The sequence below is a fragment of the Mytilus trossulus genome, chromosome 10, assembly GCF_036588685.1.
Source record: "Mytilus trossulus isolate FHL-02 chromosome 10, PNRI_Mtr1.1.1.hap1, whole genome shotgun sequence".
Lineage (NCBI taxonomy): Eukaryota > Metazoa > Mollusca > Bivalvia > Mytilida > Mytilidae > Mytilus > Mytilus trossulus.
Genome location: NC_086382.1, coordinates 4,123,102 through 4,148,932, shown reverse-complemented (window position 1 = coordinate 4,148,932; position 25,831 = coordinate 4,123,102). Strand labels below are relative to the sequence as shown.

Sequence of the window (25,831 nt, the reverse complement as noted above, 5' to 3'; positions counted from 1 at the left end):
AAACCAACAGTCTAAAAAGTCAGAATGCGAGTACATATGGTCAAACTATTTTAGGTCATTTAGTTGCAATATGGACATGCTTTGATACTATATATGCGCTTGAATTTTTACTTGATAACATCTTTGTTCACTTTGGAGATTCCGTATATCGTCAAGTTATTGGAATTCCAATTGGGATTAACTGTGCACCACTTATTGCGGACCTGTTTTTGTATTGTTATGAGTTATAATTTATGACTAAAATAAGCCAACAAAACAACATTTGATACAAACATTTAACAATACTTTAAGATATTTGGATGATGTATTGGCTCTCAATAATGACGACTTCACTATGTATTTCGAAGGAAATGTATCCTGTTGAACGTACTTTAAATAAAGCTAATACTTACAATGATCACTACCCTTTTCTCGATCTTGATATCTATATCATTAACGGGAAGCTTAATACAAAATGTTAAGATGAAAGTGATGGTTTTTCATAATCGTTAATTGTCCATTTTTAGATGATGACATTCCCTTGTAACCATCGTGTGGTGTTTATGTATCAAAACTTGAACGATTGGCTCGTGTATGTAACAACGTATTAGATTTTAAAAAGTGCGAGGTTTGGCATGCCACAAAACCTGGTTCAACCCACCATTTTTTTCTTCAAAATGCCCTGTACCAAGTCAGGAATATGGCCATTGTTATATTATAGTTCGTTTCTGTGTGTATTACATTTTAACGTTGTGTCGTTTGTTTTCTCTTATTGATGAGTGTAAATTCACATTAAGATATGACGTGACACGGTACTTGTCTATCCCAAATTCATGTATTCGGTTTTGATGTTATGTATATGTTATATTTGTTATTCTCGGGGGATTTTGTCTGATGCTCGGTCCGTTTCTATGTGTGTTACATTTTAGTGTTATGTCGTTGTTCTCCTCTTATATTTAATGCGTTTCCCTCGCTTTTAGTTTTTTATCCCGATTTTGTTTTTTGTCCATGGATTTATGAGTTTGAACGGCGGTATACTACTGTTGCCTTTATTTACCGAGAGAAATTTATGTAGTACTGAAAAATTATTAAACCAGGGTTTTCGATATCACAAACTAGTCAAAACATTTACAAAATGTTATCATCGGTATAAGGAAATAATTCGTATATATAACTCAACATGCAGACATCTTATACGTTCAGGTTTTACACATCGTATCTTTTATGGTAATATTCTTTTCAAAGCACAAAAATGTCAGTATTGGCCCTAAAAGCTTACAAAACCTTTAAACAAACTTATGATGTTATATTTGTTATTCTCGTGGTGTTTTGTCTGTTGCTTGGTCCGTTTCTGTGTGTGTTGCGTTTCGGTGTTGTGTCGTTGTTCTCCTCTTATATTTAATGCGTTTCTCTCGGTTTTGGTTTGTTACCCCGATTTTGTTTTTTGTCCATGGATTTATGAGTTTTGAACAGCGGTATACTACTGTTGCCTTTATTTATTAAGAAGGGATATAGTTACGATACTGTTGTCAGGTCATTAAAGATTGCATATTTTTGTTGTTAAAGCATTGATTTATTTATTCAACGTGAATATTTAGAAACAAATTGCTGACAGCTGGTATTTTTTTTTAAAATAAATTCGTACCCGTAACCATGTAGGCTATTATTTGTTTTAATCTCGATCCTGATGACAACTGTATTTTTTGCAAGGCATAGCATAGCATTATAGAATATGAAATAAAAATATACACATACTTTTTTTAAATTAGTAAGTCTTTGTGTTGTCTTGTCAGTGGGATCTTCTTTTAAAAAAAAGCTTAGACACTCATCAAAAACTATAAGAATGCATAAAGACATGATTAACATTCAAGATGCATATAATTTCAAGTAAATAATTTTTTTGTCTTTTTTTTACTTCATTACTCAACAATAGCAAAAAGGAACGCGATGAAAAAGTTACCACAAGCCATTCTAAAAAAATCAAAGAAAAAATATCTTAAAACTAGAAGGGACACTTGCCATGCTTACCTCAAAAAAACAAATTACCATACAAATAAGAAAAAAAAATAAGATGATATGAATTTTCATCCTCGTTTAAAGGAAGATATTTTTTTACGACATGTACCCGGCTGCTCAAAGAAAGCACATATTTTTTTTTGTATTCGTTAGTTAACATTTGTTTGCGTTACGTTTAGATTTTTTCTTTGCAAAACACTTGTAGGTAAAATTTTACGCTTAACGTAAATCGCACGATTTTTTTTGTGAAACGCTTGTCTGGTCTCTTATATTGCTTTTTTAGGTGGTTACCCTTTTGTCAATTTGCGTCCCTGTCTGCCATTGATTTTTTAATAGAACAACCTTTATATCTTAATTCTAATGCTTTGTACTGTAGAATCGTTTATTTTTGTCGCTATCAATTTTTTGTGTATTGAAAATTTTTTGCTTTTTTGTGAAGATTGAATTTTTCATTTACTGAATATTTGAATTCGTTGTTTACCTGTTTAACCCAACAAACGAAAATGAGTTTCAAACGAATAATAATGAATCCAAAGGTATATGTAATGACATAACAAATCAAAAGGGATATATTTAACTTTATCATTTTTTTATTGCAGATTATGTATGTATTTTTGAAAACGGCTTTACTTCTGAGTCGCAATGTACAGGTATTAAACATGAAATGTAAGTTACGATATGAAGGTTCTTTTGATTATTGTTTGATCCTATACATTGATGAAAGGTTTCAGACACAGAATGAATGGGGTCTAAGAACTTAAACTTAAAAACTTAAAATTTTTAAATTGCACATTTACCTATTATGGTCCAATATCCAAAATCTAAATACATGGTAAGATTCAGCATATCATATAACCCCAAGAATAACATTTTTGATGAAATCAAATAATGTTCAATTTTAGAACCTTTACACCTCAATGTTGACCTATTGGATAACCGGGCCCAAATATTAAAAATCTAATTATGTGTTTAGATTCAGCAAATCAAAGAACCCCAAAAATTTAATTTTTGTTACAATCAAAATAAGCTTAAATTTGGACCCTTTGGACCTTAATGTAGACCAATTTATAACAGGACCAAAACTTAAGAATCTAAATACACGATTATATTTGGCATATCAAAGAACGCCAATGATTTATCTTTTTATGGAATTAATTCCTAAACTGTTAGGACTAAATTTCCCAAAATCCATCATAATCTTCCTTTTGTGGTTATAAACCTTGTGTTAAAATTTTATAGATTTGTATTTACTCATACTAAAGTTATTGTGCAAAAAACAAGAAAAATGCTTATTTGGGATCTTTTTGTGGCCCCTGATTCCTAAACTGTTGGGACGAAAACTTCCAAAATCAGGCACAACCTTCCTATAGGAATCACAGACCTTATGTTAGATTTCTGTTTATTTATACTAAAGTTATTGTGCGAAAATTATGAAAAATGCTTATTTGGGCCTTAAACTGTTGGGACAAAACTCCCAAAATCAATCCCAACCTTCCTTTTATGGTCATGGCCATTGTGTTTAAATTTCATAGATTTCTATTTACTTATACTAAAGAAATAGTGCGAAAACCAAATGTCTTCGGACTACGACGACGACGACGACGATGACATTTTACCAATATACGACCAAAATTTTTGCAATTTTTGCGGTCATATAAAAAGCTATCATATTAAGTATAGTCAGTTTCTGGTAATTATAATATTTATTAGTTATCAAGGGTACCATGATTATTATTTAATACGCTAGACAAGCGTGTCGCCTACACAAGACTCATCAGTGACGCTCAGATCAAAATAGTTAAAAAAAACAAACAAGAACAAAGTTGAACAGGATTGAGGACCCAAACTTCAAAAAGGTTGTGCCAAATACGGCTACGGTAATCTATTCTTGGGATAAGAAAACCTTAGTTTTTCGAAAATTTCAAATTTTGCAATATAATTTGATTTAATAACCAAACGATGTTGTATTTGTTATTCTCGTGGTATTTTGTCTGATGCTTGGTCCGTTTCTGTGTGTGTTGCGTTTTGGTGTTGTGTCGTTGTTCTTCTTTTATTTTTAATGCGTTTCCCTCGGTTTTAGTTTGTTACCCCGATTTTGTTTTTTGTACATGGATTTATGAGTTTTGAACAGCGGTATACTACTGTTGCCTTTATTCAACACCAAAGTGCTGACTACTATGCTAATGATACCATCGGGGACGAAAGACTTTTATTAAGCAATGTATGCAAATATCTTAACTGAGTCTTTCATTTTTATTTTTACCATTCATTACAAATTCACACCCGTTTAGCTTAACCATTTTGTTTCAAGCTTTAAACTAAAAGTAAAGGCACCAGTAGTGTACCGCTGTTCGAAATTCATAAATCGGTTGAGAAAAAATCATATCTGGGAAAAAAATCTAAACCGAGGGAGGAGAACAAGGACGGAGTGTTTACGGAATCAGAGTTTTGGGGAAATAAAACATTGTGAACGCTACTCCTCTGAGACGTCTTTACTTAATATTCTCATACTTTGTACTATTGATAAAATTTTGTTTTCCCTGAATATTTCAATTATTATGTATTACTTACAGTTTTAATTCTGATTTATTGTAGTGAAACCAATGGAAGAAGAGTAAATGGCACAGAGACTGTTCTTGCACAAGACAGAAATTTGGACCAAGCTTTATGTATATTTTTTAAAATTTAAATGCTTAAAGGAGTATTTCTGAATTGATTTCCTAAATGTGTTCATATGATTACGCAGTTATTACTTCAAACTAACAACCTCTTGCTAATAATGGGCTACAATACTATACAAGAATACCTATTTGAAGAGCTGACTTCAAACTGCATTTTGGTAAAACATTTTTTACAGATTTTTTTTTATAAATTTATAAAAAAACAAACCATTTTGAAAAATCAAGTTAGAAGATAAAATATTTAAAAAATGGAGTGGTTGCCAATGAAACAACTATTCACCAAGGTTTAAATGCAATTGATTAAAGCAAACATATACACTATCAAGGCCTTCAACAATTACACAACTCAAGGTCAGCTATAAATAGCCCGGATATTTCAATTAGGAAAACTAACGGCCTAATTTATAACAAAACAGTTTAAGAAAACCAAATATGACGGACATGAACCACCAAAACTGAACTACAGGCTCCGAACTTGGGACAGGCATATACAGAAAGTATCTGGGTTAACCATGTTATTGAGCGGTGAAGCCTCCTCTAAACTTGGACAGAGTATAACATCTGAAAGAACTATAAAAATCAGTTATAAATGTCTTAACCTATCACATAGATAAAAATAAAACTTTATCTCAATTGCTAAGTCTACCTAGATCGTATGTTAATTTCTAAGCTTGATTTGAAAAAGTTATAAACATAATTAAAGATGACTATCTGAATTTTATCAGCAATAAACCAAACTACGAAATGAAACTGTATTGTGTTAGATCTATATTAAATTTAGTTAGATAAACAGATTCAAAACAGTCAAGACTAAATATGAAGGTGAAGACTAGTCGAGTAGATGTAGACTGGTCGAGCTTACATTGAAACTTGGTCGAGACTATTTCAGACTACAACAAGATCATTAAGTACTGATCATGAATCGTACTTATTGAGAAAGGTCGAATAAAGTGAAAATAGTTTTATTGTAAGGCATTCAGTATAGATGGAGAACGGAAATATTGTTATCAAATAAATATTTTTTATGTTCATAATACGATTACAGAAGTGTGTATAGTTTATAGTTTATTGTTTATTAGAGAAAACTCAGCCGCAGAAGACTGCGTAACAGGAGCATATTATAAACATTAATTACAACATAGTTCATAATACAAACAGAATACATTTTTAAATTATACATCTTCAGAATTAAGTTTGTGTTCATTACAGTTTTAAATTAGACTAACATCTTTTCTACCTTTTGAATAAACATTGACAGCTTAGACAGCACATTACTATTACTTTATTTAAGCATGCTAAGTACTTTTTTTTTTCATTGTGATATTTTAAATAATATGGAGGTATGAACTTTCCCCTTAAATCCTTAACGTCACAATTGGTACACATATAGTGTTATACATCCCCAAGACCAGCTTTATAAAGGGGACAAATTCTCTCATTTCGTGGTATATTTCTCCATCTTCTTGTTTCGATGGGAAACTTTGTATTACATACCCTGAATTTACATATGTTTACTCTATGATCCCGCCATAACTTTAACAGATATGGGGCCAAGCAAAACTCTTCTTTACAGTGTAGATAAAATTTCTCCCTTGGTGAGTTGTTTATATCCGAGAACCATTTTTGAATAAATTGGTCCTGGAGACGCTTCCTTACATAAATTTTAATATAAATATAATCAACTTGCTTCGGAAAATTATATCGTTCACAAAAACCACATTTATTAAACACAGATTTTACATAGTTAAACCACTTGAAATTACAACCTTCATGCTCATGCATGTACCAGAGTAACTTATAAAGTTTACCCGATAGTTTTTCATCATTTGTTGCAAGCTTTTGCCAAAAACATACAATTTTTCACTTGATCTGCAGTTCGAGCGGAAATCTTCTAAGTTCCCCATACACCATAAAATTTGGCGTAAATGATCGCACACCAAAACTGCGCTTAAAAAACTGTAGATGTAACTTTTCAGTTTTATTTTTATTTTCAAACCCCCATATTTCCGAGGAATAGGTCAGAATAGGAACCACCAACGCATCAAATAATTTAAGCTGTATATCAATCGGAAGTGAGATATTTTGTATCGTCTTGTAAAGAGCATAAAGTGCTTTTTGAGCTCGGCCTACCATTTTTTTACGAGCTTGAAAGAAACTTCCGTTGTAATTACACAGCAGACCAAGATAAACATATGAATCTTTTATTTCAATAATTTCATTACATAGTTTACAAGTGACATTTTTATTTAACTTTCTTTTTGCAAAAAAATATAATCTTTGTTTTTGTTACATTAACAGTGAGTTTCCACTCAAAACAATATTGCTCAAAAACATCAAGAGCCTTTTGTAACCCTTCTGCCGACTCCGCAAAAATAATTGTGTCATCGGCGTACAGAAGAATAGATAACTTAATATACAAATCAAGATTCTCTGTAAATTATCAATTCATAAATTTTATACCATCCACAGAGTTTTCATCAAGATATTCCTCTAAGTCATTAAGGTATAAGGCAAAGAGAAAGGGTTACATTTTCTCTCCCTGTCTTTCACCTACCTCTAACGGGAAAAAAATCTGTTTTCAGTTCTCCATTTTTTTCAGTGAAAATATATAGTCATTCTAAACACTTACAAAGCTAGTATATATTCATAATAATTACTCCCCAGTTGTATTGTTATACTGCCTACTTTCTATTTCTGAAACACGTGTAAATTGAATAGATCTATTGTTACGAATAACATGGATTTTGAATACAAGGTGTGACGAGCGGGGTTTCTGAAAAACCTGCTTCTACATTCCGCAAACAAAGTCCATTGTGTTTTGTAACAATAGGAATTGATTATGAATAGAAAAGCATGAACATAAGAAAATACTGATAATGTTCACTACAATTTGTATCAAGTGTTAAAAAAAATATTGTAGGAAATTTCAATAGCGCAAACAAATTAAGCATCTACTGTGAATACAAAAAAATCCTTTACGTACTACTTTCCTTCAAGACATATGTCTCTACCCTAAAGCCTTGATTTAAAAAAAAACAGGGATTCGAAATCATGTTGTCTCTTGTAGGGAGTTTTCTCACTGGCAATCGTTCAACATCTTCTTTTTTATATTAAATAACAAAAAAAGTAACAATTGTATCAACAGGTAAAGTTAACCCAAAAATATAATTTGAGAGGCATAGCAACTTTTGAGAAAGTAGTCTTCCTCGTTCGACAAAATCAACGTACTTTGAGCTAGCTCTAGAGTAACCTATCAATTGAGACACATATACTCCATATGCTGGTGCTGCTGGGATGTTGCTACACAGAAATGGAAAGTTGAAAATAGGAAAATTAAAGTCATCACGTTTGTCATAAATTTTGGTATTCAACCTACCATCAGTACTCATGTCGAGACAAAGGTCTAAATATGAAGCAGATTTATCTGTGTCGGTAGTATCTTTGATTTCAAGTTTACTTGGATATATTAAATGTAAGTGATCACTGAATCTATTATTATTAAAAGCCAGTACGAACACTAACCTGTTGGAATTAATACATACATATTACCTTAATTCACTTAAAGAATCACCTCATGAGGAGCTAAAAATTTCTAGAATTAAACTTGCTTTGTAAACCTTATTTTTTGTACTCTAAAAAAAAAACTTGTGAAAAAAATCATATAGTGGTGCACTTTTTTTTGGGATACAAACCCTTCGAAAATACCTTATTTTGATGATTTTCCCCATTTTTCATCAATTTTTTACCTATTTCTGGGCTCTTATTTTGAAAAAAAACACGGTTCCGCAAGTAAACTTGTTTTCATACTTTCAACGAAGATGAAGTTGACCAACCTGAATAAACTCAACTTAAAAAAAATATCAGTAGGTGTTACTTTGATAAAGTTGTATCATATTTTGATGCTTATTGTGTCAAGTTTACCATGCTATCAATTTTGGTTTTTCTTAGTTTTAAGAACAAAATGTATTTTTTTCAACTTTTTGGGTGACAAATGATTGAAAAAATACATATCTAAGAAATTTGAAAAGACAAAAATGATATTGGAAGTACAGGTTTCTAGAAAAACCAAATTTTGAACCTCTCAACGATTTTTACACTCAAAACATTGGCTAAAAAGACTGACTTTATTGGTCGTAAAATTGAAAACTATATGAATCAAAAACTTTTCATTGTAAATTCACATTCTTTATACAGTTTTGTTTTATTATAATATTTTAAAAATGCATAGATATTTTCAACTTGACACATGTTTTGGAATTAGTTCCAGAACGAGATTTCAACAAGACTGAAACGTCAAACAATGCATACTTTCATGTAAGATTTAAAGAAAATCATAATCGTGTAAAAAAAGAAATTAGAAAATTAATACAATTCATTTTTTAAAATGTATATCATCAAATGAAATTTTATGTTTTGACTTTTATTAGAACTTAATTTTCTGTTTCTTTTTATGTTAGCAGTTTCTTCAAATCATACCTGAGATCAACCAAAATTATGAAAGTCAGAGATCTAGATTAATTATTTTCAAAGATCGGCATAGTCAACTATTTTCAACTTGTTCATAGATATATTTATAAATTTACCTGTTGTTCAAACCATGCAATTGATGGCCTTTGCTTATGCATATTGCAATGATTGAATGCATTTTATGTTTTTTGTGTTTTTAAAAAGATTCCGTGCATTGTGTGATTACTTTTTCCCGAGTAGTTTGCCGGTTGCTCTGAAATCAGATTAACTTGCTTAAATTTGAATACTGTTGATAGGATCTATATTGAAAATAGTTAGTAACGGTACCAGGATTATATGTTTATACACCAGACGCGCGTTTGGTCTACATAAGACTCATTAGTGACGTTCAAATGAAAATAGTTTTAAAAACAAATAAGTACAAAGTTGTAGAGCATTGAGGACCTAAAACTCAAAAAAGTTGTGCCAAATACGGCTAAGGTAATCTTTGCCTGGGATAAGAAAATCCTTAGTGTTTCGAAAAATCATAGTTTAAAAACAGGAAATTAATTAAAAAAATTACCATCATTGAAATTCATTCAAACTTCTGGGCTGATGATACCCTCGGGGAGAAACGTCCACCCGCAGTTGCATTGACTAAGTTAAAAGTTGTCAAATGTAAAGTTCTATTTGAAGAAAAATAAATGGCAATTCTATGTTCAACGAATATATTCATTAAGAATAACACAATTTCACATATGATCAAGAGTCTACTAACACTCACATAGGGATTAACTCATCAAAGATACCAGGACTAAATTTTGTATATACGCCAGACGCGCGTTTCGTCTACAAAAGACTCATCCGTGACGCTCAAAGGGACTGATCAAAGAAAACTTCTGTTTCTTTCTTTAAAATCTTTTTCATTTTACTGTTACTTATAGATTATCGTGGATCATCTCAACGAGATTGATTTTTCTCGCTTGAGCTGGTACAGCGAAAGTGAGAAAAGCAAGCGAGTTGAGATGAACAATGATAATCTATTTATCGCTATTTTACCTATGACGACGTTGTCAATTTCATCATGTTCATGTCAATTTCGTTAGCAACGCCACGTGGCCTCCTTAGTTTCTAGTGATAATTATTCCATCTCAAGCGAGTAGCATGATATGAAAATTATCACAAAAAAAGATCAAACGAAAAATGCACAAAATAGCGATAAAGGACATTAACTGTTATATATTAGCTAACTTTTCAAATGTCACCCTAACTTACTGAGCCATGTTTGGATAGATTTACTAAACTTAAAACTTACACAATTTTTGAATTGATTAAAAGAACAGTTTGTTTATACAACAAAAATGTAATGTATCATGTGCGTTGGCTGGGCTGTGCATCTCAATTTAAAAAAAGAAAAACCAGTGATAATGTTATCTTATATTTGTTGTTTATCTGATCATTGGAAAAGTATTGTATAGAAACAGAAATGCTTCCATTGATTTCAATGAACGAAAAGGGAATTCAAAAGGAAGATTATTTATTTTCAAATTTTGTCAAATTTCTATTTTCATGTCTTTTTAGTGCCATGGAGGAAACGTGTCGTTATAGTTGTACTCTCTATTTGCGGTAAGTAATACTCTTTTCCTATTGTTTAATCAAATTTGCAGCTTATAAGTGTGAATACAATACAGTTTTGATAAATATAATGTGTATTCTTTTATTGTCATTCGATTGATTTTTTAAAGATTATTTGCGTAACGACCAGAAAAGTTATATTTATGATTTGAAAACTATGCTGACCTAAATGAACGTAGGATGATTTTTCGCTTCCACTAGAATATAGTGGATCGCAAATTTGCAATGCAACAAACAACCAAAAGAGCTATCAAAAATAGTTTTGAGTGACCGTAATATTCACCTTACACGAGTTACTAGGTTCCAATATGCGTCTTCGATTTTGGTTGATTACTTAATCCAAGCAAATCAATCGCATTGTGTGTTCTGCTTACACAGTTTTGTAAATATAATGGAATTCTATTCAACTCTCATGCGAGTGAAATTTAGCTAATCATAACATGTACAAAATAAGGTTTCACCTACCATGTTCTACATAAGGAATAAGACAATTTTTGTACCAAGTCAAGAATATAACAACTGATTTCTTTTCGATTGATGTTTTGAGTTTTTGAACTTTGCATTTGGTAAATGATATTCTATATATAGATTTGAAACCTTTATTTACGTCTACAACAGAGAAACAGAGACGGCAAAAGTTCTATTCGTTACAATATTCCAGGCATTAATCCTTTAACAGAATAATTTTGTTATACATCCATGAAAGGAAACAATTCTGTAAATGGTCATCAGAGTAAAAATTTACAACCTTCGTTGTACATAAAAAGTTGTCATCATTTTTTTCTTGTCTTTTCAATAACTTACAAACTACGAATTTTTGGACACGCAAGATATTGTCAGTTGACTTACTGAGGAGTTTATTTTTCCATTGAATAACGCTTTAACAATTGTTTGCATTTGTGTAGAATGTCAAAGACAGAGTAAAATTGTAAATAGAACAATATATAAGATCTGAAATACCTTTTTCCAGGAATATGCCTTTTGAGGGTAATCTTGGTGATAAAAGCCTGAAAAATTGAACACAATATAGGCTATTATTTAGAATTTTCTTAAACTATATTTTTTCTACTTTTATCTTTAAATTCATGATATGTATACTGAAACATTTCATGCATAAAATAAACGGATAGAAACAAACTGTGTTCATCAATTAAACATAATGATAAAATCTTTGCCTACTGTTTTCTGTAAGCATAAATGTTCATATTTCATTTATTAATGTTATACGACTATGCTAGTTGATTAATACAAGATTCGTAGAGCGATAACTTTGACTTAACATTAATCTATATACCAACAATAAAAATACACGAATATTTGTGTTAAAAGCTGCAACTTGTATGGACAGACGAATGTATAATCGTAATCTTCATCCCTTTCGAAACATAATAATACCAATACAAATTTTACCTGCTGTTATATATATTGAATTTACTTTTCTTATTCCAATATACCGGTATATATCAAGATTTGCTTAAAATTCATATGATTGATATGTTATTATATGTTATTCATATTTTTTTTTCAGGTGGTACAATTATTGTTGTTCTTTTTGTGTTTTTCTTTCGAAAATCATTGTTCTATTTTAGAGGTAGGTAAATATAAGTCCTGTATTGAATGATTAGTGTCTCAAGTGACAATACCATGATACAGTGTTAAAAGAGAAAAAATAAACTAAGGGTCAGCCAACAACAATATTCTAATAAAAAGTTAGCCATGTAATTGGCTAAAAGTAAAGGTACAATAGACGAACCAGAAGAACTTTACAAATCGATTAGTTTAAACACATTTATTTATAGTGGATTGGGAATATGTTTTGCAACTTATATTCACCTCTCCACATTGCGGGTTCGAATGCTGCCTTGTAGCGGCATTAGCCTGCTTTTTTCAATATCTACAAGGGTGTATTTTTCGTACAAGAGATATGACTCTCTCTTAACACGGGTCAGCCATTTATCGTCCCCTTCCCATGGACTATCATCGTTTCCTCAAGACCAAAATCGTAAATGGTGTAAATTGAGAACCGAAAATTCAGTCCCTGAAATTTTCATCCCAGACGGGAATCGAATCAGGAACCTTTGTGTTAGTAGTCCGATGCACTAACCACTTCACCACGGCTCTCGATTATGTGACTCAAATCGATGGAATTAACGTAGGAACTCCAAGTGTCTGTATTTATCTTTCGATACTCATCTTCCCTTGACCTCATGTTCTTGGTTCATTAATTAATGTTAGGTTTAATTGATTTTGACCCGTCTCGAAACTTTTTTTTTTGTGTGTGCAACTATTGTAAGTTCTGTGTGTCTGTATGGCAGGCTATACATGAGCTGCTTTGCAATGTACATCATTGAACAGATTTCGTATTTGGTCAGTTTCATCGAGCCTTTGAAGTAAATTTGACGATAGCAAGAGATTTATAAAAAAAAGATGTGGTTTGATTGACAATGAGACAACCATCTACAAGAGACCGAATATGACACAGAAAACAACAACTATAGGTCACCGTACGACCTTTAACAATGAGCAAAGCCCATACCGCATAGTCGCTTCATAACGTTTTATTTTTACTTCGATATCTATTTACGGAAAATCAAAAGCAGTCAACATTAACTAAATAAAGTTTTTTCATTTACATTGAGCACACTAATTTTTGAAAAGAATCGGTTGAAGTCATCACAAATTGTTTAAGATATGGTCTCGTTATGACATTTGCATTGAAAGTCCTGTTTGATTCATATTAATATATACTGTACTACGTAAACAATTGCTTAACAAACAAGTTTGGTACAAATTACAGTGACGAACGTGTTCTTGTTTTCTTTATATACCCAAACACATTGCCTTTATAATACAATGATCAGTTAAAAAGGCTTAGTGTAAGGTCATTTATGGTTAAACTTGAGATGGCAACTTGTACTCGATTACTCCAATATTGCTTAGAAGTACCGAGTATTGGATTCAAAATAATACTCGGCAAATAGCTTTCCTGTTAGAATAGTGATGTTTTCTTTATATATTATTGATCGTAAGAACCGAATGTCCCAAGTTATATTTGAAAAATAAAATCGTTAAATCATATAGATCATGTTAAAGGTTTTTTGCTTTATTAGTACTTCTAGGTATTGTGTGAATTTCCCTTTTTTTTAGTAAATGTTTATGATTTTAGTCCGTTGACCTAAAAACCACAGAATTTTTGTTCGTCTGTGTTAAACATGTATTCCCTAGCAATAACCAGAGTATCACTCTGCAAAATCAACGAGCACTCAATTAGTAATTGATCAACGAGCTGACATATTATTTGTATGTCCAAGCTATATGCACTGGTAAAGTTGCATCGTTAGGTGGTACCGTTGAGTGTTGCATATGTGTTTTAGGGGGGGGGGGGGGTCAAGAAAAACAATGATCAGTAAAATTGCATTTACAACTAAAATTGGAGGACATCAGTTTCAAAGTACACAATTTATTATAAACCAAATATATCAACGTCATCTTGAGTTGCCGAAGACAAATTTTGTTATTCACGTATTTTCATCTTTTAAATAAATATATCATAGAAAAGGACAAAACAAAAAAAAATATCAAGGTCGCTTCTGTTATGAACAAATGCTTACTTTCACTGAATCAAAATGATACATACTTTAAGTTATTATTATAATATATAAAAAATATCGTATAAGTTTCATTTTGAATACAGGTAATCAACATGACGATACAGTGTCAAACAAAGATTTAAAAAGTTCTCCAGAAATAAATTTTCCTGGATTGAGAAATGCAAATGAGGTTAGTTTCAGAGAAGTAATGTCTTACTGACGTGGCGCATGGGTCGCTTAGGGTAATGATTCTTTTACTCGTTCATTTATCTGTTTGCCTTAAACGTTTCAATGCCCGAGAAAGTTTGACAAAAACTTTCGTATATACTTGGTGAACTTATTTTTGATCGTGTATCTTTGGCCATATTGTACGATTGTTTTGATCCAAACATTTGTACGTGAGCCTTGCGACTAATTATTATTCTATGAAAATAAATCCTCTGATAGTTTTAACTATATAGACATGAAGTACAATTGACCACAATAGATTATGATTTGAATTTGAACGGGTTTATCTGAAGATTTATCGGACTTAATTTTGAAACAATATGATGTTTTTATAGTCAGCGCGGGTGATGATATTTTGCACTAGGTTCAACTATTACATTTGTCATTGTAATTTGATTTTACCAATGACAAATGAGAGACCAATATCTAAATTGAGGATTAGCTAATGCCGTTTGTGCATTATCGTACTTTAAAGATTTAAAAAGCCGATACTTTTCAAAACATTTCTCTTTGAAAATATTGTCACAGATACAGAAATTGAGTTAAATTGTTCCTCCTGCTGTTCGGGAGTTCTGTTCGCTAAAAGAGATGCGCCTTCATTTCAAAAATGACAGAGAGGTGACAAAAACTTAAAAGATTTAAATTGATTTGTTTGGTTACTGCAAATTACCTGACTAGAATGCATTGTTCTGGCAGTTATAAACGATGTTTGATTAACAAAACATGTGAAATTGATTTCAGGAGGTTTTCAAAAGAAGGCGTGATGGAACTATTGATAGTGAAATTCCTTTACATAATTTTCAGCTAGAAAGTGATTTAGAAAAAACAGAGAACAAGACAAATAAACTTTTAACAGTAAACAAGACACATGGAACTGTTAATAAACCAGAAGTAACAGTGAGCAAGAAACAAAAAGATGCGAACCAATCAGATGTACCAGTAAATAATATACAAGTAACTGTGTGTCAATCAGATGTACCAGTAATAATAACAATAACATTACCGGAACCAATTTTCCTGCACCAGATGCACATTTTGACAAAACATGTCTCTTCAGTGAATGAGACACAAGCAAATGCTCATAAATCAGAAGAAACAGTGAGCAAGATACAAGAAATTGACCATAACCCAGAAGTACGGTTGAACACAAATCAGAAACCTGACAATAAATTCATGGACAAGGCACAAGAACATGCAGTTAAATCAGGAGACCGAAAACAGTCAATAAACAGCCAACAAGATAAATTTAATGAAGAAACATGTCTACATAAATTAGGAAAGGTAAGTTTGACATTAGATTTAATTATAAAAGAAAGGCAAAAGTTACCAGAGGGACATTTAAACTCACAAATCAAACTCAAACTAACATAGCCATGGCTAAAAAGGAAAAGACCAACAGAAAAACAATTTAATTTCTGTATTCAATTTCATCATATGAGGGATAGGTTATTCACACAAGACCATTTGACAGAAAATCACCAAATATCACAATGCAGCTTTTGATATATTTTTACTCCATTTATAGATGATTTATTTAAAAAAAAAATTGTTTTACTTATAACATAGGTGTTTAAGAAACATTGTTAGCAGAATTCATAAAGAAAATTGAATAATTAAGAAAAACCGTCAATCTAAAAATATGTTCAATGGCTCTATCCTTGCATATCAGGATGAAAAATGAAAACAACATGTTTAATAAGTCATTGCGTCCGAAATCGTTGAAGACCTATATGTCAAAAAAACCTAAAATAAATAATCAAATTTATATTAAGTCAACTTTGAGTAAGTGACTTGAACCTTTAGTTTCTTAATAATTTAAAAATTTATAAACGGACATTTTTAGAAAATAAAATTGAGAAAGGAAATGGTGAATATGTCAAAGCAACAACCACCCGATCATAGCGCAGACAACAGCCGAAGGCAACCAATGGGTCTTCAATGTAGCGAGAATTCCCGCACCCGTAGGTATACTTCAGCTGGCTTCTAAAAATATGCATAATAGTACAGTGATAATGAACGTCATACTAAACTCCGAATAATACACAAGAAACTAAAATTTAAAATCATACAAGACTAACAAAGGCCAGAGGCTCCTGACTTGGGACAGGCGCAAAATTGCGGCGGGGTTAAACATGTTTATGAGATCTCAACCCTCCCCCTATTCCTCTAGCCAATAAGTTTGTTTAATCATGTAAGTACCGAAATACTGACTACTGATCTGGTATTACCCTAGGGAACTGATAGTCCACCATCAGAGGTATCGATTCAGTGATGTAAAAAATTGCAAACAACACGTTTGATAATTCCATGTGTTCGAAGCTCTTTTCTGATTTACCTTCATTAGGAACGCTCAAAGCCAATCATTTGCAGGATGTATAAGTAACGAAACCGATAAAGGGCTATAAGACAAAAATTAATATCAAAATTCGTCTTAAGTCAACTTTGCCTGAGGGAGTTGAAACCTAAGTTTCTAAATAATTTCAAAATTTATAAACGGCCAACACACTTTTCTGGATTAACCTACATCAGTAACTTCGTCTAAAATAAAATTACAGATGTCTCTATTACATTGACTGTACCTCTGACTGACAGATGTGATAGGTTGGTAACTTTATCAACATGTTCCAATTAAAAAGTGATAAAAAAAAATAAGAAGACTCTGACTGTTTTTGTTGTTGATATATATGTACGTTCACTATGTGTAGTATTTCTTTTTGTATCCATCTGATGAGTTACGTTTCGTCAGTAGTTTTAAAACATGCAGTAACCACATATTTAGCTTTCTGAATTTAGTTTTCTGAAATAAACGCGAATTTACACTTCACATGCTTCATGATGACTGTTTGTGAAAATTATGAATATAAATATTTTCTGGTTAACGTTATAACAATATATTATTATTTGCATACACAATCATTATATTTTTTAAAGAACTTTCCATAATCAGAATTATTTAAAACCAAAGGTCTTAAATTTTGTACTGCAAATTTTCGTTTTCAAAAGATATATTCTTATTAAAAATAAGAATATGTGGTATACTTGTCATTTAGACAATTATCCACAGTAAACCAAATTACGCCGAATTTTGCAATTTAAAGCAAGTGTACAGGCTTCATTCATAAGTGTAGTCACTATCTCTATATAGCTTTGAAAAACATTCTAACATTATATGCCACTATACGGTATATCGCAAAAAGTTGTGTATTCACTTAAATCTTGGTTTAGGTAACAGTCAGATACTCAGATATGTTTACCAATAAATAGTATCAAGCTTATTATCTGTACTTTCTTCTTTGCCCGGTAGTAAAAAACATCGTACGGTGCATTTTCGGTTAAATCAAGGTTTAATGTCATAAATAAACATTCTATTTGTTGACGATTATTAAACAAAAAGGCATTTTCTAGTTTATGTATCATCAAATTTTCCAATGGATCATATGAACTTTATATCACATGATATACAATTTCAAAGTCAAACAAAATATATGAGGTTATTTGCGCAATACTTTATAAAAATAAAATTAATTACAAATTTAAAAAATGAAAGCAAAATATATCTTGGGATATCGATATTTGTATGGTCACAAAATAGGTTAATGTAAATTTTGAAGGTCAAGGAATATTAGCTTTATGATTTCAAAAGAGCAAAAATTAACTATTGTTCATAGAAAAAAGTAAAATCACAAAAACGCTGAAAGAGGGACGAAAGATACCAAAGAGACAGTCAAACTCATGAATCTAAAACAAACTGACAACGCCATGGCTGAAAATGAAAAAGACAAACAGAAAAACAATAGTACATATGACACAACATAAAAAAGTAAAGAATAAACAACACGAACCCCAACAAAAACTAGGGGTGATCTCAGGTGCTCCGGAAGGGTAAGCAGATCCTGCTGAACTTAGAGGAAAATCAATTCGGAAAGTCCATAATCATATGGCAAAATCAAATAACAAAACGCATCAAAAACGAATGGACAAGAACTGTCATATTCCTTACTTGGTACAGGCATTTTCAAATGTAAAAAATGGTGGATTAAACCTGGTTCTATAGCGCTAACCCTCTCACTTTGATGACAGTCTCATCAAATTCCGTTATTTTTACATTGATGCGTTAAATTAAAAGACACAATTAATAAATAGTCAAAATATGGGTACATCAGTCATCATCGTATATCAATTTTAAAAGGAACAATTAACAGAATACAAAAACATGTACTATCGACAAACACATTGATTGATTTGAGTGTCTGACGTCAGAATTTTTTGTATACGTCACATAAATTTGTCGTTCAATGTGCATACAAACAATTTTAAAATTTACAGAGGCAATGTAAGCATACAGGGTTAAACAACCAAAAGTATGTAAGAATGAATTTCAGATATAGACCGAGATTTAAACTAGCCCAAAAGTTATAGAACAGTCTTCTATTAAAGTGTTTGCACTTGCCCAAAACTTTGTCATCTTCAAAAAGCGATCATTTTGTCATCCCTTATTGTTAATATCAAAAGAAGGGATATTTTAAGTTCGAAAAGACATATCAGAGATTATTGAGGACACATATGGGTTTTTTCAAAGCAAAACTTATTTACCTTATGTAAGCATATTCAAATGCAAACATGAATTGTAGGCAACATTGAAATAAGAAACGATCGTTTAAAACTCTAGGTTGTCTGAAACAGGATGTGAACGAACTAAATATAATGCTGCTTATTTTGTTCAAAAAGGTGTTAGACATATAAAATGTGTTTAGAAGTTTAATCTCTTTTATAAAGTCTTTCCACTTTTCTTTGGAAAGACTTATTGTTTTTCTTCTGATTATTATTTTTCTTTTCTGCCGCCAAATTTTGTTCTTGCGATAAATGTTTGTTTCGCAATATGTCGCTTAGATATTTCTCATATGGTATCGTATAGTTTATGCGCTTTTAAATTTTATCCCTGCTGAGGCGACCAATTTTCTTTGTAAGATTTATCTCCCTATTCACAGTTTACCATCAGAACTTAGAAAATGAGGTCAAGGTTTAAGGTCAAGGTCAAGTTCTCAATTCTGACTTTTGCTTGTTTATCGCATTTTCTCGGACACTTTGAAAGATACATATTAAAGAACAAGTGCAAAATGTCAGATTTATTGTAATGAAGATATGCTACATTTAGTCTTATACAATTTAATGACATCTTATAGGAGTTTTTGTCCCTGAAATGTCTTGATATGAGGTTATTTGATTATAACTTCAACTAAGTTCATTATAAAGGCATTCGACCTTGTTCAAAAGGTTAGGTGACAAATGACCGTGAAAAGGGACTACCGGAGGTGACCTTAGGAAACCGGAAGTAGCATTTTTTGCAACTTTTTCATCTCAAAGTATTGAGAATCCATATATTTTGTCATATAGATGCATAAACTGATAACTGAAGACTAAAATGACTTCGAACAAACTGGAAGTGGCCAATTATCTCCTATTCTCCATACAAAAGTACATAAAATCTATATATTTTTGTAATCAGTGTAAAATAAGATATCATATGAGACCTGAAGTGACATTCATTTCACCGGAAGTAGCATATTATCTCCCTTATTTCACACAAAAGTATAATTAAACGATTACTAATGCATCAGTATGAAAAAAACTATCTTCTAAGACTTTCAGAGAACAATTGGTTTTTAATTATTCTTTTTTTTTGTTTTTAACATAGCTTTTGAAATACAAATGCAGGACATTGAATTTGTAAAACAGTATTAGCAGTGATGGTTTTCACGTTGTGCTTTGTTTTGTTGACTGTTGTCCTTCTAGTGGACTTTAATTTTAATTTTAATTGATCATGGTTTTATTTAAGTTTCTTTGAATCATGGTACGAGATTGGTTGTCCCTTTGGTATCATATTACTTTTACGACATTAAACGAATCGTCTCACAGTCAGGTAAATACAATTCCACACAATAAAAATAAATATTCGCAAAAATAAGTTAATTTGATCAAGGTGATATATGTATAAAAGCCAAAAATGTTTAAAAAGGAAGATGTGCTTAAAAGCTGCGTTTCTGCAGATGGCGGTATTTGGGCAACTGTATGAGTTGTTTTGATTTGCTTTCTGATTAGAGGTAAGCATAATTATAGAACGTTCATGATGTCAAAATCTTATTTGATAGTTATTACATGGTGTACCCTAGTTTCTATTGATAAGCATTGTCATCTATAGCATGCACAAGGAAAACAAAAATGGGGTTTCAATAAAAACTTTTAACTTTTATTCGAATTTCAGGAAACATGTACTGTCTTACAAAAACACGCTTTAAACAAATGTTATTAATCTCTCTGCTAAAAGTTTAAATTATTTACACATATGAATCTATTTTATATAAGTTATAATATGCAAACAAGCTAAATTTTTAGAAATAGGCACGTTTTCGACCTTTACATTTGATCATGATTTGACAGATATTGCACCGAACGATTTTCATACGACCGGGCAAAACAGATAGTATAAATGTGTAGCTGTTGAATGATATATAATTTAGCCGTGTGTTAGGTGAGTGCATTAAAAAATTAAAAATCTATGGTTAAAGTCACTGCACCACTTCGGCTGATCTCGGGTGCCCTGGAAAAGAAAGCAGATCCTGCTCGACATGTGGCAACCGTCGTGTTGAATATGTTAGTAAAATCTGGGCTATGAATATAATTTGGTTGGTCAGATTCGTGAAACGGGAATGGGATTATAAAGTTACGACATAAGGAACATATCCGATATCATCTGTAGAATATTTTCTAACTGTCAACCAACTGTAGATGGCGCCCATAAAAATTACGAAGGAATTTTTCAACATCGCCAAACGAAACTCATGGTATAATATCTTCCTTTTTGGCAGCAACCCTCTATCAAAGAAATCATAGTAGGATTACCAGCCCTGGAATATCGTATCAATTGAGATATAATACTCCGTATGCAGGCTTTGGTGAGATATTGTTACAAAGAACAAAAAGTTTACAATTTTGCAATCTGATATCATCTCCTTTGTCGTTAAGTTTTGTTTTCAACCGACCATCATTGTCAATTTCTAAATGTAAGTCAAGGTGTTAGTCAAGATATGGAACAGAGTTATATTTTGCAAAATAGGATAAGTGCTTACACCATAGTCACCAAATTTTGAACTATTTAATGAGAAAACATTATCTATATAGCGGAAATAAGCAATGAAAATGGTTAAAGGATATTGCTAACTTCTTTTCCGTCTTCTCGCAACCTTCCTGTATGAAGTCAGCCCCATATGAATAAATAAAAAAATCGACAAGCAGATGGTCGCAGTTGGTTCCCATTGGAATGCCGATAGTTTGTTTAAAAACACATCCTCCATAAGTAACAAATAAGTTGTCAATTGGAATCAAGAAATCAAAAATCCCTAAAATAATATCAGTTTCAGATAATATTTTTTTTGGAACTAGATTAATTCTTTTTAATAGAATAGGATTTATCCCTCTTTGAGACACGATCGTTAGCCATTTAAAATACCAACCCTTTCCACTTATTTTTGTAGTTATGAATGGTTTATGTGTTTAATACAAATGTGTTAATACTACTGCAAGATTCAAGAGCCTTAGATTGTATTTAGTCTAACATCCTCGGAATGTTTTATTTTACACGTTTGATTCACGACACCTTTAAAAAAAACAGTTTCACAATAACTTTAAAATAAAACCCGGTTTTGGGCGCTGATAAAACTGAGGTTAATAAATAAGAAAAAGGTTCCGTGAAGCACTTGGAGGACCAAGCAATAAACTAGTTTATGTAATACAGTGATGGAAGATCCATTTCTTTATCTTCGGTTGAAATTCAAAAGGACCATAAAACATACCTTTAATTGTCCAGGATTTCCTCTTTAGTAAGTGAACATAAAACAGGTCTTTGATTATCCAGGATTTCCTCTTTAATATGTGACGAGGTGGTACAAAAATGTATATGTTGAGTTTCCAAGTGAATTGTCAATACTCTATGCATTTATTAGTGGCGCCTGCAAACGGAGTATATATCTCCGCATTGCTACGATATACCCGGCTTTAATTTCCTTTCATGATTGATTTCCTTAAAAGAGACTTGCTGCTCACAAGGACGCTTTTAAATCTAGAGTTCTAAACGGCTATGTTGAAATCATCCATTCGTAAATGTTTAATACGGACGCCATAACGAGTTTGATTATGGAATATCTGTTGCATAGATTGCATAAGATCTGTTCCTTAAGTCGTAACTTTAATCCCATTTCGTTTTCAAAAAGGTGACTTACCGAAATATACTTTTTTTCCAGGTTTGTAATATTATGGGCATCATGATAGGTATCGGTTGTCATAAGTGGAGCTGATTCTGCTTATCCTTCCAGAGCACCAGAAATCACCGTTCCATGTTGTGTCTCATAATTTGTCTGTTTGTCTTTTTTTAAACATGAAGTGGTCATTTTATAGTCGATCTATGAGCTTGACTGTCCTTCTGGTATCTTTTGTCATCTTTTTCAAAACTTGTTGGAAATTCATCAGACATGGATAGGAGCTTATCGTCCTCTCTTTCCAATTTAAAAGTATATGTTTGGTATATTGCAGTACTTTTAATGTTATGATTGAATTAATCAAATCATGGAAAAACTATTTCAGGAAGTGTTTGAAGGTAAGGTTGGTGGATCAGTTGAAAGTCATTCCATTTTCGAAACTGAAACTTGGCATAAAATAATGGAAAGTCTGACAAATCGCCAAGAGATGATAAACAAATTACTGAATAACGAGGCAGATATTGATCAGTTCAGAGACAAAGAAACATCTCGCTTGCATGTTGCTTGTTTCTTGAATAATACAGAGATAGTAAAGATATTACTGGATAATAAGGCAGACATTAATAAGTGTGATGATACCGGTGCCACTCCTCTGGTTATTGCTTGCCTGAAAAATCATAAAGAGGTAGTTAAACTTTTACTTGACAATAAGGCAGATATTAATAAGTGGGATGGTAATGGAGCAACTGCTTTGTATATTTCTTGTCAGAATAATTATAAAGAGATAGTGAAACTATTGCTCGACAACAAGGCAGACATCAATAGATGTGCAAATAATGGAGCATCTCCTCTGAATGTGGCTTGTCAGAATGATTATGTAGAGCTAGTTAAGATGTTGTTGGAAAACAAGGCACACATTGAAAAGTGTGATGGCAATGGGGCTACTGCATTGTATATGGCATGTCAGAATAATCATATAGAGATAGTGAAACTATTGCTTGACAACAAGGCAGACACTAATGCGTGTGATGGTCTCGGAGGGCCATTGTATATTGCTTGTCAGAACAATCATACAGAGCTAGTGAAAGTTTTACTTGAAAATAAGGCAGACATTAATAAGTGCAGAGATAATGGTGCATCTCCTTTGAATGTTGCTTGTCAGAATAATCATATAGAGACAGTAAACATACTATTGGCTAACAAGGCAGACATTAATAAGTGTAATGACAATGGGGCTACTGCTTTGTATATGGCATGTCAGAATAATCATATAGAGATAGTGGAACTATTGCTCGACAACAAGGCAGACATTAATGCGTGTGATGATCTCGGGGGCCCATTGTATATTGCTTGTCAGAATAATCATATAGAGTTAGTGAATGTGTTACTGGAGAACAAGGCAGACATCAATAAATGTGCAAATAATGGAGGATCCCCTTTGACTGTGGCTTGTGTGTCTGATCATATAGAGATTGTAAAGGTGTTATTGGAAAACAAGGCGGACATTAATGAATGGGACGGTAATGGAGCTACTGCTTTGTATATGGCATGCCAGAATAATTATAAAGAGTTAGTCAAACTATTACTGGAGAACAAGGCAGACATCAATAAATGTGCAAATAATGGAGGATCCCCTTTGACTGTGGCTTGTGCATCTGATCATATAGAGATTGTAAAGGTGTTATTGGAAAATAAGGCGGACATTAATGAATGGGACGGTAATGGAGCTACTGCTTTGTATATGGCATGCCAGAATAATCATAAAGAGTTAGTCAAACTATTACTGGAGAACACGGCAGACATCAATAAATGTGCAAATAATGGAGGATCCCCTTTGACTGTGGCTTGTGTGTCTGATCATATAGAGATTGTAAAGGTGTTATTGGAAAACAAGGCGGACATTAATGAATGGGACGGTAATGGAGCTACTGCTTTGTATATGGCATGCCAGAATAACCATAAAGAGTTAGTCAAACTATTACTGGAGAACAAGGCAGACATCAATAAATGTGCAAATAATGGAGGATCCCCTTTGAATGTGGCTTGTGTATCTGATCATATCGAGATTGTAAAGGTGTTATTGGAAAACAAGGCGGACATTAATAAATGGGACGGTAATGGGGCTACTGCTTTGTATATGGCATGCCAGAATAATCATAAAGAGATAGTCAAACTATTACTGGAGAACAAGGCAGACATTAATGCGTGTGATGATCTCGGGGGCCCATTGTATATTGCTTGTCAGAACAATCATACAGAGCTAGTGAAAGATTTACTTGACAATAAGGCAGACATTAATAAGTGCAGAGATAATGGAGCATCTCCTCTGAATGTGGCTTGTCAGAATAATCATATAGAGACAGTAAAGATATTATTGGCTAACAAGGCAGACATTGAAAAGTGTGATGACAATGGGGCTACTGCTTTGTATATGGCATGCCAAAATAATCATATAGAGATAGTAAAAGTGTTACTGGAGAACAAGGCAGACATCTATAAATGTACAAATAATGGAAGATCTCCTTTGACTGTGGCTTGTGTGGCAAATCATATACAGATTGTAAAGGTGTTGTTGGAAAACAAGGCAGACATTGATAGGTAGGATGGCAATGGGGCTACTGCGTTGTATATGGCATGCCAGAATAATCATAAAGAGATAGTCAAACTATTGCTCTACAACAAGGCAGACTTCAATAAATGTGCATTAAATGGGGCATCTCCTTTGGATGTGGCTTGTGTGGCTAATAATAAAGAGGTAGTCGAACTATTACTCGAAAAACAAGGCAGTCAATAGATGAGGTTGAGGAATTCGTACCAGATGGTGGGACATGTTTTTCCTTCAATCAAGGCTAAGATGTTTTGCCCTACAACACCAAATTATCTTTTCCAATACTATTTCAATAGCTCTAAAATGTCAATGAACAACGTATATTTAGACTTTAAAGAAAAGTAGACTAAAGAAGCCACTTCAATAATTTCACATTATATTGAAGGTATTCTTTAC

General features: G+C 32.2%; 1 protein-coding gene across 1 annotated transcript; it reads left to right on the top strand.

The window, feature by feature from the left end:
* The first annotated feature begins 8,063 nt into the window (after positions 1-8,063).
* LOC134686618 (ankyrin-3-like) lies at positions 8,064-25,429 on the top strand. Its single transcript, XM_063546294.1, has 6 exons — positions 8,064-8,148; positions 12,286-12,348; positions 14,452-14,537; positions 15,317-15,476; positions 15,633-15,856; positions 23,213-25,429. The coding sequence occupies exons 1-6, from the start codon at positions 8,064-8,066 to the stop codon at positions 25,427-25,429; spliced, it is 2,835 nt and encodes a 944-aa protein (XP_063402364.1).
* The last annotated feature ends 402 nt before the right edge of the window (positions 25,430-25,831 follow it).

Coding starts and splice junctions, on each gene's coding strand:
- LOC134686618 (XM_063546294.1), top strand. CDS start 8,064: ATGTCGAGACAAAGGTCTAAATATGAAGCAGATTTATCTGTGTCGGTA. Junction 12,349..14,451: donor ATCATTGTTCTATTTTAGAG/GTAGGTAAATAT, acceptor TTTTGAATACAG/GTAATCAACATGACGATACA. Junction 15,857..23,212: donor GTCTACATAAATTAGGAAAG/GTAAGTTTGACA, acceptor AAACTATTTCAG/GAAGTGTTTGAAGGTAAGGT.